Source organism: Colobus angolensis, unplaced genomic scaffold (genome assembly GCF_000951035.1).
Source record: "Colobus angolensis palliatus isolate OR3802 unplaced genomic scaffold, Cang.pa_1.0 Scaffold9, whole genome shotgun sequence".
In the NCBI taxonomy this organism is placed as follows: domain Eukaryota; kingdom Metazoa; phylum Chordata; class Mammalia; order Primates; family Cercopithecidae; genus Colobus; species Colobus angolensis.
The window spans coordinates 12,260,601-12,278,627 of NW_012122931.1; the positions used below are offsets into that span (position 1 = coordinate 12,260,601).

At 37.0% G+C, this 18,027-nt stretch overlaps 1 protein-coding gene across 2 annotated transcripts in view; it reads left to right on the forward strand.

The window, feature by feature from the left end:
* Positions 1-247: 247 nt before the first annotated feature.
* Positions 248-18,027, forward strand: part of STRBP (spermatid perinuclear RNA binding protein) — a 62,585-nt gene continuing 44,805 nt past the window's right edge. The window contains exons 1-5 of one of the 2 annotated variants that reach the window (XM_011931411.1): positions 248-424; positions 3,548-3,650; positions 5,295-5,515; positions 10,700-10,865; positions 14,869-15,013. In XM_011931411.1, coding sequence (XP_011786801.1) covers positions 5,334-5,515; positions 10,700-10,865; positions 14,869-15,013 — 493 coding nt within the window. In that variant the 5' untranslated portion in view covers positions 248-424; positions 3,548-3,650; positions 5,295-5,333. The remainder of the gene's footprint in view (positions 425-3,547; positions 3,651-5,294; positions 5,516-10,699; positions 10,866-14,868; positions 15,014-18,027) is intronic. The other variant, XM_011931410.1, reaches the window with a different exon arrangement.

Below are 18,027 nucleotides of genomic sequence, written 5' to 3' on the forward strand. Positions count from 1 at the left end.
ATTTATCTCATTGAGTACAAGTCAGCCATCTGCCACACTGTAGCTATAGGAGGCTGGCTTTTCTGGCCATATCACCTAGGGTCCTGGGCCCAGACCTTCAAATATGTGTTAGCTTTTTGTTCAAACTGAGGGAATTTTCCTCTATTGAGTTTCTTTCTTTTTTATCAGGAACATGTTTATGGGCTGCACACTCAGATTGGAAGCTAATAGTAAATAAGCATTTTTGAAGTTGTTTTCCTCTTCTCTTGCAGGTGTGTTCGAGAGAACAAGCCTTCAAACATATTTGCTATATTGACACTGAGCTGTCAGGGGACTCAGGCTTATGAGGAGGTATTGTTACACAAAACAGTGTCTAGTGAAGACGACAAGAAAGAGGGGAAAAGATCGGAAAAAGAAGCTAAAATACTATAGAAAACCATGGTAGGTTATGGTGGATATTTTCATAATTTAGTTGCAAAAGACTCTAGTAATTTAAAATTGGAAATGTTAACAGTGAGGGCAAATGAAAAACAATGGTGTTAATTTTTGGCTTTAGTGTATCATATAAAGATGGCACTCTACTATTCAAAGCGAATGAATTCAGATTTATTACAAGCCCTGTAAACCACAAGGTAGGGCCCCGTGAGCCTGTAGACCATGAATTATTAAAGGAGGAAATGCTCATAAATAATATTTTCTAATAAAACTGGCATTAGCAAACTGATACAAATAGCTAAGTTTTTAAGTTCAGTTTTTTTCTCGTGGAAATTAAAAATTCTGAACCAGTCCTTTAATTAGTGATATGAATGATGTAGAAGTTTGTAATACGTGTGAATGTTTAACTGAAAAAGCCACCTCTTTCACATACTTTTAAAATAAATAGGGTCAAGTGCTGAGTATAGTAGGTGCACTGAATTGAGAATCAAAGAAACCTTGCTTTTTGTAAAGAGTTCAGACCTAAATTGAATTTGTGATGTTAGATGAGGTCATAATCTCTGGTGCCTAGGCTTTTAATTGGTAAAATGTGCTGATTTTTTTTCCCCTTAGTAATACTAAGTAATACTAAAAAAAAACTCATAATATGAGTTCTGGAGGGTGTTATGTGAATTTTTTTCTCCCAAGTATAAGTTAGAAAAGGTTTCTTTTTTTCTTTTTTTTTCTTTTTTAAGACGGAGTCTCACCCTGTCACCCAGGCTACAGTGCAATGGCGTGATCTCGGCTCACTGCAACCTCCATCTCCCAAATTCAAGCGATTATCCCTGCCTTAGACTCCTGAGTAGCTGGGATTACAGGTGCCTGCCACCATGCCCAGCTAATTTTTTGTATTTTTACAAAAGTAGAGACGGGGTTTCGCCATGTTGACCAGGTTGGTCTCGATCTGACCCCAGGTGATCCACCTGCCTCAGCCTCCCAAAGTGCTGGGATTACTACAGGCATCAGCCACCGTGCCCGGCCAAGATTTTAAAAACACATTACAAATGAGAGAAAAAGCAGAAAATATTAATCACCAGTATGTTTGGAATATGTTGTTTAGCTGGTCTGTTGGTGATTATGTTTTTTGATTTTTTTTTTTTTTTTTGAGACAAGGTCTTGCTCTGTTGTGCAGGCTGGAGTGCAGTGACATGATCATAGCTCACTGCAAACTCCAACTCCTTGGGCTCAAAGTATCTTCTTTCTTTAAGCCTCCCAAGTAGCTAGGCCTTATAGGTGCATGCCACCACATCTGGCAAATGTTTAAATTTTTTGTAGAGACAGGGTTTTGCTTTGTTGCCCACGCTGGTCTGGAACGCCTTGGCTCAAGGAGTCCTGCTGCTGCCTTAGCCTTCCAAAGTGCTGGGATTATAGGCATGAGGCACCATGCCCAGCCTGGTGGTGTTTTTTTTAAATGTTACTTGCTTTTAAAAATATTTGTGCCGAGGATTATAACTTAATCAGCTGACTCCTTGGAGAAGAAATTCTGGTATTTTAGATCTAGATGGTGGGAACAAATGTTAACTTGGGATTTTCCCTGTCATTTAGTTATGTGGTGAAATGTGAAAAAACCACACTGATTCTTTTGTAGCTTATCATGTGAATTATTTACCTATCATTCCGCTCATTTCTTATTGTCTTGATGTTCTTAACAACTAAAAGAAATGCTTTATTATTTGTCAGAGTGGATGAAGATGTCTTCCTTAGTTTATTCTTTTTAAATTCAGCTTAGATTTTCTGTTGTATAAATTTTGTGTTTTTATATAATTTAATTGATGAGTATTTTCTGGTTTCTCTTATTACTTGCCTTTTAGATCTCAGATTGCAATGAGAATTTTCTCTTTCTGCATAGTTCTGATAAAATTTTTTGTCTTTTTTTTTTTTTAAGAAAGGGAGTCTCGCTCTGTTGCCCAGGCTGGAGTGCAATGGCACGATCTCGGTTCACTGCATTCTCTGCCTCCCAGGTTCAAGTGATTGTCCTGCCTCAGCTTCCTGAGTAGCTAGGATTCCATGTGTGCGCTACCACACCTGGCTGATTTTTGTTTTTTTTTAGTAGAGATGGGGTTTCACCATGTTGGCCAACTCCTTGACCTCTGATGATCCATCCTCCTCGGCCTCCCAAAGTGTTGGGATTACAGGTGTGAGCCACTGTGCCCAGTCTGATTTATTTTTTTTAATACTCAAAGAATGTCTGTTGTTTAGCGCTTATTTGAGTAAGTAAGATTTCTCTGCATTTCTTCAGTTTTTCCTGTCACCGTTTTTTTTTTTTTTTTTTTTTTGAGATGAAGTTTTGCTCTTGTTGCACAGGCTGGAGTACAATGGCGTGATCTCAGCTCACGGCAACTTCTGCCTCCTGGGTTCAAGCGATTCTCCTGCCTCACCCTCCCAAGTAGCTGGCATTACAGGCATGCACCACCATGCCTGGCTAAATTTATATTTTTACTAGAGACAAAGTTTCTTTGTGTTGGTCAGACTGGTCTCAAATTCCTGACCTCAGGTGATCTGTCTGCCTTGCCCTCCCAAAGTGCTGGGATTACAGGCGTGGGCCACCATGCCCGGCCTGTCTACTGTTGTATCATAATGCTTATCCTGTCACATCCAGTAGAATATTAGATGTCACATTTTTAGATTTAACACTGGCAGTGTTATTTGTGTGATAAATGACAAATGTTTATGTAATGTAGCAGTATGCAGTTTTGCTCAGGTGTGGCCAGAGTGCAGGACCAGGTAATTTAGTAAGTACATAAGCCTAGCTAACAGCCTAGCATTTCCAACTCTTTTGTTCTCTAGTACTTATTTTGGGATATATGAATATGTCTCACTAAGTGTTTAAAAAATTTGTGTCTTTGTGGCAAACTGCACCAGTTGGAAAACTGGTTGTGGACATTGAGCAGGAAAAACATCTGGACAGGTGATTTTTATTGAGAAAAAGAAAAGCTTTATAATCTGTTTTAGCTCTGTTTTTATATAATGATAGAGGTTTTCAAATGATTACCTTTTCAACCAAAGTTTTCTTTGCTTTATAGAGGACAGTGACACTATAGCGTTAATTTACTGTTATCCAAAAATAATGTGATTTTTAAACATAGATATTCAGACAAGAACAAAAGAGACAAGACTGTTCATAAAAATTGAGAATGTTTTAGTTTGCGATGGACTTCAAAACAAAATATTTACCATGTACTAACACATAATTTCATGTAAGTAAAGACAGTATAACCAGCTTTTAAATAGAATATTTTAGGCTTTATGGAAAACTCAATAAGTTATCCTTGTTCATTTTGCTGTGTATTGGTATAAGTGTCTTCATGATATTTGTAAATTTGGAAAAATTTAAAGGTTTTTGCATGTGTGACTCATGAGTGTATAGAATCTACTCTGTTAAATTTTCATGAAATTCATTCATTTTCTGGGTGCTGGTCTGTTCCACTGATTTGATATTTCATTTTAGTTAATGGTACCACCCATCCATCTTTGTAGAGTATTTCTTGATAGTCTCATTTATGTTTTTCCCCAAATGAGCTTTAAAATGATTTTTGTTGCAGTTTAAGTAAATCAATCCTGAGGAGATTTTGATTGAGAATATAATATATTTGAAAGTTAGCTTGTCATTTTGCAGTGTGTATTTTTCCCACTCTGCATTTGGAATGTGTCCCACTAATCTATTTAAAAAATTAAAGCCTTGCACCAAAGGTTTGAATGTCAAATAGTGAACATTATTTTAATGTTTTTTAAATAGTTTTCTTATAGTGTTCACAGATAACTTTTTATTTTGTATTATTCTATATTGTGAAATCCCACATTCTAAAATTTAAATAGAGATATGGGTCTTACTCTGTTGCCCAGGTCAGAGTTCAGTGACACAGTGGTAGCTCACTTAACCTTGAACTCCTGGGCTCTAGGGATCCTCTTGCCTCAGCCTCCTGAGTAGCTAGGACTATAGGTGCCTGCTACCATGTCCAGCTAACTTTTTTTATGTTTTGGAGAGATTGTATCTTGCTACATTACTAGCCAGGCTGGTCTCCAACTTCTGGCCTTCAAGCAATCCTCCCACTTCAGCCTCCCAAAGTGCTGGATTATAGGCATGAGCCACCATGCCCAGCCCTGAAATCTTAATTTTTTTAAGGTTAGAAGTCTTTGGCAGTTTGGAAAGGTTAGAAGTCTTTGGCAGTTTATGAGTCACTCACCATCCTGCATTTCTGGGACTCTCTTGAAGCTAAGAAGTGTCTAATTCTTATAGATGATGCATGATGTGGATGACATTTTTTGAAGTATTATTCAGAATATGTCAGTTCAGCTAAAAGATAACTTTATTCATTTATTTTAGAGACAAAGTTCACTCTGTTGCCCAGGCTGGAGTGCGGTGGCGTGATCTCGGCTCACTGCAACCTCTGCCTCCTCAGTAGCGGGACTATAGGTGCATGCCACGACACCCGGCTAATTTTGTATTTTTAGTAGAGACGGGGTTTTACCATGTCAGCCCGGCTGGTCTCAAACTTCTGACCTCAAGTGATCTGCCCACCTCAGTCTCCCAAAGTGCTGGGATTGCAGGCATGTGCCACCGTGCCTGGCCAAGATAACATTATTTATAAATAATGCCAAGAGTGACTGAGGTGAACCTTACCAAAACATGAGTGGAAGATCTCTTGTTTTCTGGTGAGGAGAAGAGTTCAATAGAATGCAGTTTTACTTCCCACTCTTGAGCAGTTTTTTCTTGTTTCAGTATTAACTCTCTTTCACAGTAGACAATCAGTGCTATGGATTGGCTAAAGATATAGTTGTATATTATCCTTTTCAGGTGATGTTTCTTTTGTTGAAGTAATTGTTTTCATTCTTCTTAACAGAGATCTATCCGATCTTTTGCTAATGATGATCGCCATGTTATGGTGAAACATTCAACAATCTATCCATCTCCGGAGGAACTTGAAGCTGTTCAGAATATGGTATCTACTGTTGAATGTGCTCTTAAACATGTCTCAGATTGGTTGGATGAAACAAATAAAGGCACAAAAACAGAGGGTGAGACAGAAGCAAAGAAAGATGAGGCCGGAGAAAACTATTCCAAGTGAGTGTGGACTGACCTCTGGGGCGCTGTGCTAGAGTGCACAGCAAAGCTCTAAGGTCTGCTGGATTGAGTGTGTGTTAATGCTGTTTTTTGGATTTTGTCTTATGCTTATATAAGACTATAACCAAGGAAGTAAATGTTACATGGAGATTTGCTGAGTTAAATTTGAAAGGAAAGCAAGAAAAGAATAAAGATTAGAGCCAGAGAAAGAAAATGGACCTGTTTAGGATCCCTTTTGAGAGAACACCAAGTCCTTTAAAATCATTATGTTTGAAAGTTATGATCTTTTTCCTGTGTTCATTCAGCCTCCTAAATTTCGAAATAAATAGTAGTGTTTTTGATCTCTGGGGAGATCATGAAGTATCATTTTTGTAAGGCATTTAAAAATCCTCGTGTAGAAGAAAGAGTGTAGGAAAATATATTTTAAAGGTATTTTTTACTGTATCTACCTCATTGATTCCCAGGAATTTAGCAGTGTCTCGCATATCTTAATTGCTGTTTGTATATTTGTGGATTGGATAAAGATCTAATGGGAGCCACACCCTTCAACAATTATAGTAGCATATTCTAAGTGCTGTGACAACAATAGATTAGTGAAACTGAAATGGTACCTGGAGTTAGATTATAACCTTTTTATGCCAGGCTAAGCTTAAAGTTGCTGTTTTGAGCAGTTGTCACTATGATTGGAATAAGTGTCTAACTTTGAAAGATGGAGCTCATTTGACTATACTGTATGAATAAATTTAAAAACATTGCTTTGGCTACAATTTGTAAATGAAAGAGGTTACAGAGTTTTTGCAGCTTTTAACTTTAAATCAATGTGGTAAATAATAGTAGGAAAGTATTGATAAATGGATTTTCTTCACTGAAAGATAGTATAACCTTTTTTATCTTCAGATGAAAGATAATCAGTGTGTCAATTTTATTGCTGAAGAGCATAATTTTTTTTTTTTTTTTAACTACAGGCAGTTTATACATTGTGTCTGGTCATAGTCTTGTCAGTTTGAAGGTTCTTGGAAATGTAGTGTAATTTTTCTCATATATGATGTCTGTACAAATGTTACTGTTAGAGTTCATGTTCATTAGTAGTAGTATCTAATTATTTAGTTCTATGTGTATCTCAGCTCTTGTGCAAGTTAAATAGTCATGCATTCCAGATTTAAATTGCACTTTGCTACATGTTTATGTCATGTTAAAAACTTTTTTTTATTGTGGTAAAATATATAACATAAGATTTGCTATTTTTACTAACTTTAAGTGTACATTTCAGTGAAGTTTAGGTCTTTTTAATTTTCTAATTTTGTTGCTTCTCAAGCCTGGCATATTTTGGAAAGCACTCCTATAGACTTGCTTAACTGGATGAGGTCTGTGATTTAAAGACTTTTACAGGATAATATGCTCCACGCTTTTATTTGAAGTTTTATTTTTATTTTTATTTTTTTAGAGATAGGGTGCTCTGTTGCTCAGGCTGGAGTGTAGTGGTGTGATCATAGCTTATTGTAGCCTTGAACTCCTGGGCTCAAGTGATCCTCCTGCATCAGCCTCTTGAATAGCTAGGACTGTAAGTGTGTGCTATCAAGCCTCGCTAATTTAAAAAACAATTTTTTTTTTGAGAGACAGCATCTTGCTACATTGCCCAATCTAGTCTCAAATTCCTGACCTGAAGCAATCCTCCTGCCTTGGCCTCACAAAGTGCTGGAATTACAGACATGAGCCACCATGCCATGCCTGGATTTTAAAATACACTTCTGTGTGTGGATGCTCTTGGTTGTCTATATACAGTCTTTCTGTTTTGTGGAACAGTCCCTGGTTGAGCCCTTGCCTGTGATCCTTCCCATGTGGTGGAACTCAAGGAGTGCAGAATGATTCTATTCTTATATCAGAGGCAGGCATGTCTTCCAAGGACAGAGTTGTATTCTGGTAATAAACATATATTGTGCGCCTGGTGAGTGTTAACCACTCTGAAGGACACAGAGATGGGTGGGGGGTAGCTTGTATTTATTAAGCAATTAAGCATTTTCCATTGCCAGGCACTGTTAGGCAGCTTTTACCTGTGCTCTCTTAATTTGACTTAATGCTTTACCTTTTTAAAAATGGATTCAAAAGTCAACTTATACAAGGTCCTACAATATATATTATTAGGAATATTATAATTTTGTTAATTTTAAGAAATTTACATATACTAAATTCAAATACATTGGGTTGCTTGCTTTACAGTAATTGCTATGTTCCGGTTTTTAAATTCAAATTCAACTGTTTGAATTAGGAATTTATTTTCTGCTCAATCATGCTGTCTTCTACCTGTGGGCTGACAAGACCAAGTATATCATAATTATGGTTTAGAATTTAATAACTGAGCTAATAATAGCTACTGTTTATTGAGTGCCAACTATTGTACTACAGTACTTTTCCTATTATCTTGCAACAAATCTACTAGTCTCTAATATTATTATCTTCCTTCCTCCACTCCTGTTTTACTTGTGAAACTTCCTGTGCTCCAAACTTGGCTATAAAAAAACGAGTGACTCAGAATCATTAACAAACTTTAACTGGCTTAAGGCTACTTAGTAAATACGTGTGGTTGAGCCAGGATTCATATTCAAGTTTCTCTGACTCCAGATCCAGGTTTCTTAGCATCTATGCTTCCATTTCCTGTGAATAACATGTGAAAGTACAGAGCAGGGAGAGACGATGATGTGCTGGTTCTGGGAGTCTGCAAAAGCTCTGTGAAGGAGGTAGCACTTGGAATAGGCTCAGAGGATGGATGAGTGGATAGGGTTTTGGCAGGTGGTGAAAGTGAAAGAAAAAAAATAAATCTCAGCACTGATCTAGGTATAAGAAAGTATAGGAATTGTTTGAGGAGTAACAACTGTTACTTACTGAGCTGTTAGTATCTATTGGGCTCTGGCCAAAGTTTATTACATATATTCTCACTACCACTCTGTGAGAAAGGTATTATTCCTGTTTTACAAATGAGGAAGCAGGTTTAAAAGAAGTCAAGTTATTTGAAATTTGTCCAGTGTCACACAGTAAGTAGCAGAGCCAGGATTTGAACCAGGAAGCGATGTCATTTTCTAAATTGCTTTCCAATATGGTAGGTGTCCAAATGTTTAGTGGGACACCAAGGAAATAGTAGGTAGAGTGTTATCCAATCTGTGCCTTTGGAAGATTATTCTGGTTGCTGTATACGGTACTTTGGAGATGACAGAGGTCAGTCAGAAAGGCCAGTGAGGAGGAGGTTATTGAGGTGGTCTACATGAGAGGTAATAAAAGCCTGAAGAAACTGGTTTGCAAGTTTGATGGTGATTATACAGGGAGAATTTATAAACCATTACAATATTAGATTTGGAAAAATGAGAGGACAAGGATACAGAGGAAGAAGAAATCAAAGATGACTGATTCTCTATTGTTAATATCAGACAATTGCTTACACTTGGGTCACCTGCTTTAAAATGCTTTTTATGTCTATATTTATACCACCTTTATCGTTTTTCATTGATTTAATGTTTATTGAATCTCTATAAGTATGCCAGGCACTGAACCCATGGCTGGATTATTTATAACTTCCTTTCTAGTTTCCACTGCCACAATTTGTTTCTCTCCTTTCTCCCTTTCCATTTTATTCTCAACTCTACTGATTCTTACCCAACTCTGCTGATTCTTTGCTTATAGTTAGAATGACTGTTTTCCATCTAGGCAGATCAAGATTCTGCTGAAGTCAGACTTTCAGTTTGCCTTGCTTGACATCTCTAATTTTGACCTCTCCCTTTTCTGAACTTGGGAAGCAATCATGTAATGTAAAGGACCTGAATGTTGTGGTCAAAACAACTTAGGTTTGAATTTAGGCTTTGCCATTTTACTTTCGTGGTGAACTTGAACAATTAACTTTTCTGAGGCTCACATTTCTTGTCTTCCAAATGGAGGCTTGTAGTAAGATTTAAGTGAGAATATGTGATACCTGTTTGTGCTCAGATGTTACTTTCTTTTCCCCTTTTAAGCAGGGCACTTACACTGTTACTGCTTTTGTTGCTTAACTACAGAGTAAGCCTCAGGAGCAAGAGAGACTGTAACTCCTGTAATATGTTTGCCATACTCAAACACTTGCTTATTTGTTGAAAGACGGTTAAGCTTAGTTAATATTTTCACTTGTGATTAAGGGAAATGAACCAATAAGAAACTTTTAGAATTAAAATCAAGGATAGATGAGCACTCTTCTTATGCACCATTCATGAGTTGATGTTCTTTGAGTGTTTGCTCTTTTAGCTACTCCTGGGTTTGGAATACATATGCTGGCAGTTTAATCTTTCCTTCCTTAGCTCTATACTTTTATCACATTTTTCTCCTTTCCCCATAAGCTGATATAGAATGGGAGGCACTTTAGAATGATATAGTTGGGAGGAACTTTAGCTCATCTAGCCAATAGTCATTTTACTGTTGTGGATACTGAGTCAGCAGGCACCAGGAGTAGAATCCAGGTCTTTTCGATTTCTGTGCTGATGTTCTTTCCCAATATACCATGGTATTCATGTTCCTCACAAATTCCCTAATTACTCCTAAAACAGAAGGAAGTTTATTTTATTTTTATTTTTTGAGACAGGATCTCATTCTGTCACCCAGGCTGGAGTGCAGTGGTGCAAACATGGTTCAGTGCAGCCTCAAACTCCTGGGCTCAATCGTCTCTTCTTAGCTTCCTGAGTAGCTGGCACTACAGGTGCATGCCACTATGCCTGGCTAATTTTTTAAAATTTTTTTGTGGTGACAGGGTCTTTCTCTGTTGGCCCAGGTTCGTCTTGAACTACTGGGCTCAAGTGATCCTCCTGTGTTGACCTCCCAAAGTGTTGGGATTACAGGCATGAGCCACTGCACCTGGCCAGAAGGAAATTTAAAAAGAACAATTTGAAAAAATATTTAAGAGGATGCAGTATTTTTTAGTTTTCTTAAGCAATGTGAATGTAGTAAAGAATTACAAGATCTGTAGTATGAAATATGTTCCCCATTGAATCCTTGAGGAAAGATAGATACTTTATAAGCCTCAAATCTGAGACTTAATTTTGTGGATACCTGGATGTCTGGATTTACATACTCCCTTATCAGTTCATAAGGATATTCAGGAAGCCAAGTGATGATTAAGTTATAGTTTGGGAAATAGGTTGTGAAAGTAATCATGCAGACTTTTATTTTTAGGGATCAAGGTGGTCGGACATTGTGTGGTGTAATGAGGATTGGCCTGGTTGCAAAAGGCTTGCTGATTAAAGATGATATGGACTTGGAGCTGGTTTTAATGTGCAAAGACAAACCCACAGAGACCCTGTTAAATACAGTCAAAGATAATCTTCCTATTCAGATTCAGGTGAGTACAGTTTAACTGCACCTCTAGGCGAATTTGTAAAAAGGTGAAAATAGGTAGTGACTTTGAAAAAATTATTAACCAGAATTGATAATAGCAAGGATAGACACAGACAAAATAAGTACTGCTACTCTGGGTCAATGACTAGTTCATCACAGTTAAAGCAAACTTCTGGTGATTTGTACTCAGGATATATTTACTAAATTAAGATGGCCGTTAAGGAACTGTCTTAAACTTTTCCGTTGTGTCTTGCTGAGAATCTTCATTTTTTCCACACTAGATCTCACCATTATAAAGTTCTTGGAAGGGTTGGTATAATGCAGAAAATAATTGGAAGATTGAAAACAACCTAGACTAGATACTTTCTAGAGACTAAGAGACTTTCTTACCAATGAGAGACTTTCATAGAAAGTAATTTTTAAAACTGAAGACTCAGTTTTTTGTCACCTGTTAATGGGAAATTAACAGTTTTTGTTCTGTTAACGGGAAATCACTGTTCATTTCTTGTCTCCAAACCTTTTTTACACTGGGATGCATTTAGAAAAATTTGATGTTGGCATGTTCCCTGAAGGATGCTGCTGAAGGCTGAAGCCTCCTTAGGGATGAAGGTAACCATTCTGGGGTTCTGGTCATTGTAGGACCTGCCCTGCCAGCCTACCCCAAGGACTCATTGCATCACTGGGAATCTGTGATCATCTTTCAGTATCAGATGCATATTGTCTGTGGTCCAATTAAATTATAGCTTTTGATAATTTTTATCAAAAGCTATAATTTAATTTCTATAATAATAATTATAATAATTTCTATCAATGTCATAGAAATAAATGTTGGTCCATAGGTCCAAACTTGTGAATTGTTGAATGCTTCCCTCCACCACTCACTTCTTAAAATTTAGTTTCTTTTATTTGTATATCTTTTAAAAGGGGTCTTTTTTTAAGATGTATGAATTCTAAGTTTGTTTTTATTTGCTTTGTTACTAGATCATTTTCTTTTATATTCACCAACTGACCCTCAAAACCATCTCTGATTTTTTAGTACCATTCTTGACACTCAGATTTATTTTACTGATTGGCACATTCTCCTGTATTAATTTTGAGGACACTATTTTATCATTTTGTCTTCATATATGGTTTTTAACGTGACAGAACATACTTGGCTTTTCCACTTTCAATTTTGATGGAGAAATGTTTTCTGGTCTTTCATAGGGTTGAATTTATTTACCTTTCCCTCCCTTTTAAAAAAATCCTTTTGTGATCATTTGGGGGAAGGAGAGTGGAATATAGCTTTATGTATTAAACATGGAGTAAAGCTTTACTAAGTGGAAAGCTCATTAATGGGCTTTCTGGCTAACTATATTTGTAGTTTATTAGAATATTAATAAAGTTCCCATTTCAATTTTTTATGTTGTTTTAGCATTTAATCTGTATTTCTGCTGTTAGTATAGTAAACATCGTTACTCTTAAATCTTGAATTATCAGAATCAGATATACTCGTGGCTTTTTCACCCACCTCACCCCCTTTCTGTTCTTTTCATGAATCTTGTTTCTTATGAGAATGATCATATTCCTCATCCTCAGATGTTGCAGCATTGAAAAGGGGTTGAGAACCAGTGCAATAGTAAATTGGAGTTTGTATTCAGAAAATCTGTCACATCTTTCCTGTTTTGAAGATACAGAAGATTGGGCCAAGCTTTAGTTGGCATTGTTCGAGCTTTCTCTGTGCAGATCACAACTTTGTGAACTCCACATTGTTTCTCTCTTGAGTGAGGGTGTTTATTTATGAGCACCGCAGTTTAAAAATGTTCTTTTCTAGTTAGCAAGTATTCAAGGAGGTTACCCTAGAGGGTGTACAGGGTATACACACCATCTCACATTTGGAAGGTTTTTAGGCTAAAGAAGACTGAAAACGATATAAATATCTTGAGGTCTTCGAAATGTTATCTGGCAGAAGGTAAAAGAGGTGTGAACTCTTAAGACTAATGGTGGAAATTAGGAGAAGTATCTTTCAATTTAACATAGCCAGTAGATTTCTCCAACAATAAATCTATGTTTGGGTAAAGGTACATTTTCTTGTAAAATGGGGATGATGATTGTACACTAATCTCAGATTAAAATATATACATAGGCCGGGCGCGGTGGCTCAAGCCTGTAATCCCAGCACTTTGGGAGGCCGAGACGGGCGGATCACGAGGTCAGGAGATCGAGACCATCCTGGCTAACACAGTGAAACCCGTCTCTACTAAAAAAATACAAAAAACTAGCCGGGCGAGGTGGCGGGCGCCTGTAGTCCCAGCTACTCGGGAGGCTGAGGCAGGAGAATGGCGTAAACCCGGGAGGCGGAGCTTGCAGTGAGCTGAGATCCGGCCACAGCACTCCAGCCTGGGGGACAGAGTGAGACTCTGTCTCAAAAAAAAAAAATAAAATAAAATAAAATAAAATACATGTACACACATGCCCACATATATACACATATGTGTACGTGTATTGTTACTAATAATATTCATGAAATTGTTTTAAGTGTGACTTTTACAATTAAACCTTTCTCCCCGAGCACGCTTTGCCCCCGCCTCCCCCCGCCCTGCCCAGTTTTCATGTTGTTTGTGTGGAAAACCAGTATCTGATATGATATTATTTTCTTATGGACCAAAAATCTTTTTCCTGAGCACTTAACATAGCAAACCTTTCAGTTATCTAACTACTTTAGTTAGCTGAGGTTATACCTTACCTTTTCTCTTCATATTCTTTCCTAAGATGATTTTAGAACTTCTTTGAGCAAAGGAGGAGGAGGATGACTAAAACCAGAAATCACTTAAAATTAGTCTAGCACAAAATGCATATCATATTTATTATTTTGGGTGTGTCTTATGGTGATCGACATGCATAATTGAAAAATGAAATTCAGTTTATTCTTTGATAGACATCTTTAATGCTCTTTTAGTGACAAAATGAATGTGAGCTGTTTTTTGCAGTTTCTTTATATTCTGGTTCTTTTATCTACTGTATGGCCTTTCCCTTCCTTGGCTTCCTCTATTCAAAAGTAGGATAACGAGTTTTCCCTTTCCTACTTTTTTGGGATAGTTTAATGATAAAATGCTATTTTTATGTAAGTGACTTTGAATTCTTTGAATACACGCTGATGAGCAGGGACCTGGTAGTGTCTCCGTTCAGCCTGGCTACTGTATGTCAGGTAATAGATACTGAATTTCAACACTAAGAAAAAAAGCCCTGTGTAACTTATTAAATCATATATTTAATGTATAATAATATAGTAAGCATAACTTAATATATAATTCTGATTGGGTGATTACTGTGTGGGAGGCCCCTACTTAAATTGTATATTTGTTTATATTTGTATGTTAAAAGAAGCAATGTAGGTTTTCTGTAGATGTCAGATGACTTGTCCCATAGCGGTAGGTCCCTTTGGAAGATCTCTGAGACCTGTTATCAGAGAAGGGAAGAAGTTACTTGTTTATACTCATTGTTTCCTCCTGGTGAGTGACTGTGCAGAGATGCTTTTTCATTCGTGCTTATTTGGTGCTCTTTGAAAAGCTCCATAATCTTATAAATTTTTGCCAAGTAGGAGTTCCTGTTTAGGCTGTTCTACAAAAAGAGCTATTGTTTTGGAGAGCAGTCCCAGCTATTTATTATTTTATAATAGTTCTCTGTATTAATTGTAAGAACAATAATTTACCATTTATCACATACTGATGCTGTTGGCATTTTACTTTCAAATATTAGAATGGTTTTAAATATTGTTTCATAATTGTATGGATGGTTGACATTGTGATTGCTTTGTAAAGAATGGAGAAGGAGGGTTTTCTTGGAAGTTGGGAGGTGAGAAAAGTGTTATCCCCAGTAAAGAACTAGTTACAGGCTTTCTTTGCCGTTTGAGCACGGTAATATTAATAGTTAATAACATTTGAGAACTTAGTACAACCATTCGTTTTTTTTCTTCTGAGATTTCAGTCTAATTAACTGGGTGATTTTGAAATCTTGGTGACTTTCAGAAACTCACAGAAGAGAAGTATCAAGTGGAACAATGTGTAAATGAGGCATCTATTATAATTCGGAATACAAAAGAGCCCACACTAACTTTGAAGGTGATACTTACCTCACCTCTAATTAGGGACGAATTGGAGAAGAAGGATGGAGGTACACATGCATATATATGTATATATTTGTTGTTTGTTTTCTTCATGTAAAAGCTATGTTAACAATGTTTTATGGATTTAGGAAATAACAGCCTTTGTTTTATGCCGCTCTATTTAATAGTATTTTAAATGGCTTTGTTTCTACATAATCAGTATATTTTGCAAAAATTTATGAATTCAAAATATGTTATTTCAAAAACCTGTACTTGTTCGTTTTAACTCTGCTTTAATTTTTATACTATTTACTGTTCTGGTTTACTTTGTCTAGTATTGCGTTAAGTTATTGGTATCAGCCAACTTATTCTATGTAGTTTGTCTTAATGGTCAGATTTCAGGATTAAATGTGGTCCAAAACATTTTATTTTCAAATTTACTCATTGTTCCAAAATTACTTGCATCCTGGTTGGGCGTGGTGGCTCATGCCTGTAATCCCAGCACTTTGGGAGGCCGAGGTGGGTGGGTTGCTTGGGGCCAGGAGTTCGAGACAAACCTGGCCAACTTGGCGAAACCCCGTCTACTGAAAATACAAAAAAATTAGCCAGGCGTGATGGTGGGTGCCTGTAATCCCAGCTACTCGGGAGGCTGAGACACGAGAATTGCTTGAACCCAGGAAGTGGAGGTTTCAGTGAGCTGAGATCACAACACTGCACTCCAGCCTGGGTGACAGAGCAAGACTCCACCCAAAAAAAAAAAAAAGAATTACTTGCATCATATTGCTCTTGACTTCTAATAGCTATATAATCTTGTAAGATTTGTACATGTCTGTGTCTAGACTTGTTTTATAGTGTAAGGGATGTAAATTGGGTGATTGAATTTTTTTAATGGATAATGTTCAGTAAATTTTTTCTAGGAGGTTTGTGACCCTGTTAACATTTTGAATATGATTTATGTGAGAATCATTCTTTAAACTGACTTTCTTCTGAAGTTAAGAAGAATTGCTGTCTGGCAATGTCATCCTCATAAAAGTAGAGTGAGAAATCTATTCAGTTATTGGTAGTTTTGAGAAGTTCATGATGGGGTTGTGGTGGGCTGCTATTTCTGATGTTTTTATCCTGTCAAGTTAGCTTGTTTCTGCCTCTCATTCCCTTGAAACTTGCCAGGTGGTATTTCTCCTGTGTCAAACCTTTGACCAACTGGCCACTCTGTCATGACAGTTTAGAGGCAGTGCAGCCTATCTGGGCCAGTGGGGACTCCCTGTTGCTATTTTTCATCACCAGACTTCAAACAAGTCCCATTGCTTACTCCCTTACCTGAAATACCAGTGCCACAATAAATATTGATCAGTTTCTTAGTTTATTTAAACTTGGTGATAAGGGTAGAGAAAAAGGTAACAGTAAAGTTGGAATTTTAATTTTTGAGAGACGTGACTCATAGAATCACTTAAAGTGGTAGACTCTTTTTAAAAAAAAATGCTTTTTGGGATAACTAAAATCATCTATATCATAACTCAACAGATACAAACCAGACACATTTATGAGTCATATTTTAAAATCAAAGGGCATCCAATCTATAATTGAGCTTATGCCTATGCATTAAAATTTTTTTGCTGTATGTAGTATCTATAGCACCTCTGAAGAACCAATCTTAAATGGCTTAATTTTTTTAACAGCTTTACAGTTCACCATTAACTGTAGAACTATAAAATGATTTCTGAAGTGTCAAGATAAATGTTAATTATGGTAAGATGTGTTCTACTTGACCCTCTAGTGTAAAACCAACCATTTCTAAGTAGTGTTGTAATTATAGGTATTATTAAAAATTATTTGAGTATATAGGGAGATGAGAAAAAGACTGAAGTTGCCAAAGGCTAGGTTAATTACATGTTTGCTTATATCTGTCAGCATCCCTTTCATTTCTTTTTTGAAAATATTAAGGGAACTTCAGTCATCATTATTCCTGTGGTTTTGTGTACTTACATGAGATTTTGTCATAGCTTTCAGTGATACCTTTCAACTTGGTCTGTTGCCTTTAACTTCTGTTTAGAGAAGCTGAAAACATTCCTAGTATGTTGTACCCTTGCTAGAACACTATTATAGAGTAGATTTGTAATAAAGTAAGAGAGTCATAGTCTCTGTTCAAGGTGTTTGAATTACTGAAGGATCCAAAGACCTCTATGAGCTGATTCTCATCAGCTGTTATATGGGATCAGGTAAGGTGAAGAAATCAGCTTTGATCTAAAGTTTTATACATCTTACTTTTTTTTTTGAATGACAGAAAGATTTGCTTTGCTGTTGTCCTTAACATCCCAGCCCTGTTGACTCACTTGATATCTTTTATAGTTTGCTCATTTTGTCTAACCTGGGCTTTGTCAAAGACAATTTTTTTTTTTTTTTTTTTTTGAGACGGAGTCTCTCTCTGTGGCCCAGGCTGGAGTGCAGTGGCCGGATCTCAGCTCACTGCAAGCTCCGCCTCCCGAGCAGCTGGGACTACAGGCACCCGCTACCTCGCCCAGCTAGTTTTTTGTATTTGTTTTTAGTAGAGACGGGGTTTCACCGTGTTAGCCAGGCTGGTCTCGATCTCCTGACCTCGTGATGTGCCCGTCTCGGCCTCCCAAAGTGCTGGGATTACAGGCTTGAGCCACCGTGTCCAGCCGTCAAAGACAATTTTTGATCTTTGCTACTGGTTTGCATTTTCCCGGGCAACTTGGAGGATCTGGTCTATCCTTATGCACTTCAGACCTGGGCTGTATCATTCTATTTTCTCACACTAGACAGCTCCTCATCCCCTTGATGCAATTCTTTTCAGTTGCATGGAATAAAAGCACAAGATTCATTCAGGTCCCAGGAATTTGTGGGGCTGAAAGTTATCCTTTTTTCTCCTAATTTATACTCTTTTTTTTTTTCTCCAAGTTAAAAACAAATCTATTGTAACTTTTTTCTTGGAGACTTTTTCCTATAGTATCTCAACTTTCCTTCACCTACCCCCACCCAAACAAACTGTTCACAATACATACACACTTCACATCTTTCTTTTCTCTCTCTTAACTTGCCACATATTTAGGTAAAATCTAAAAAA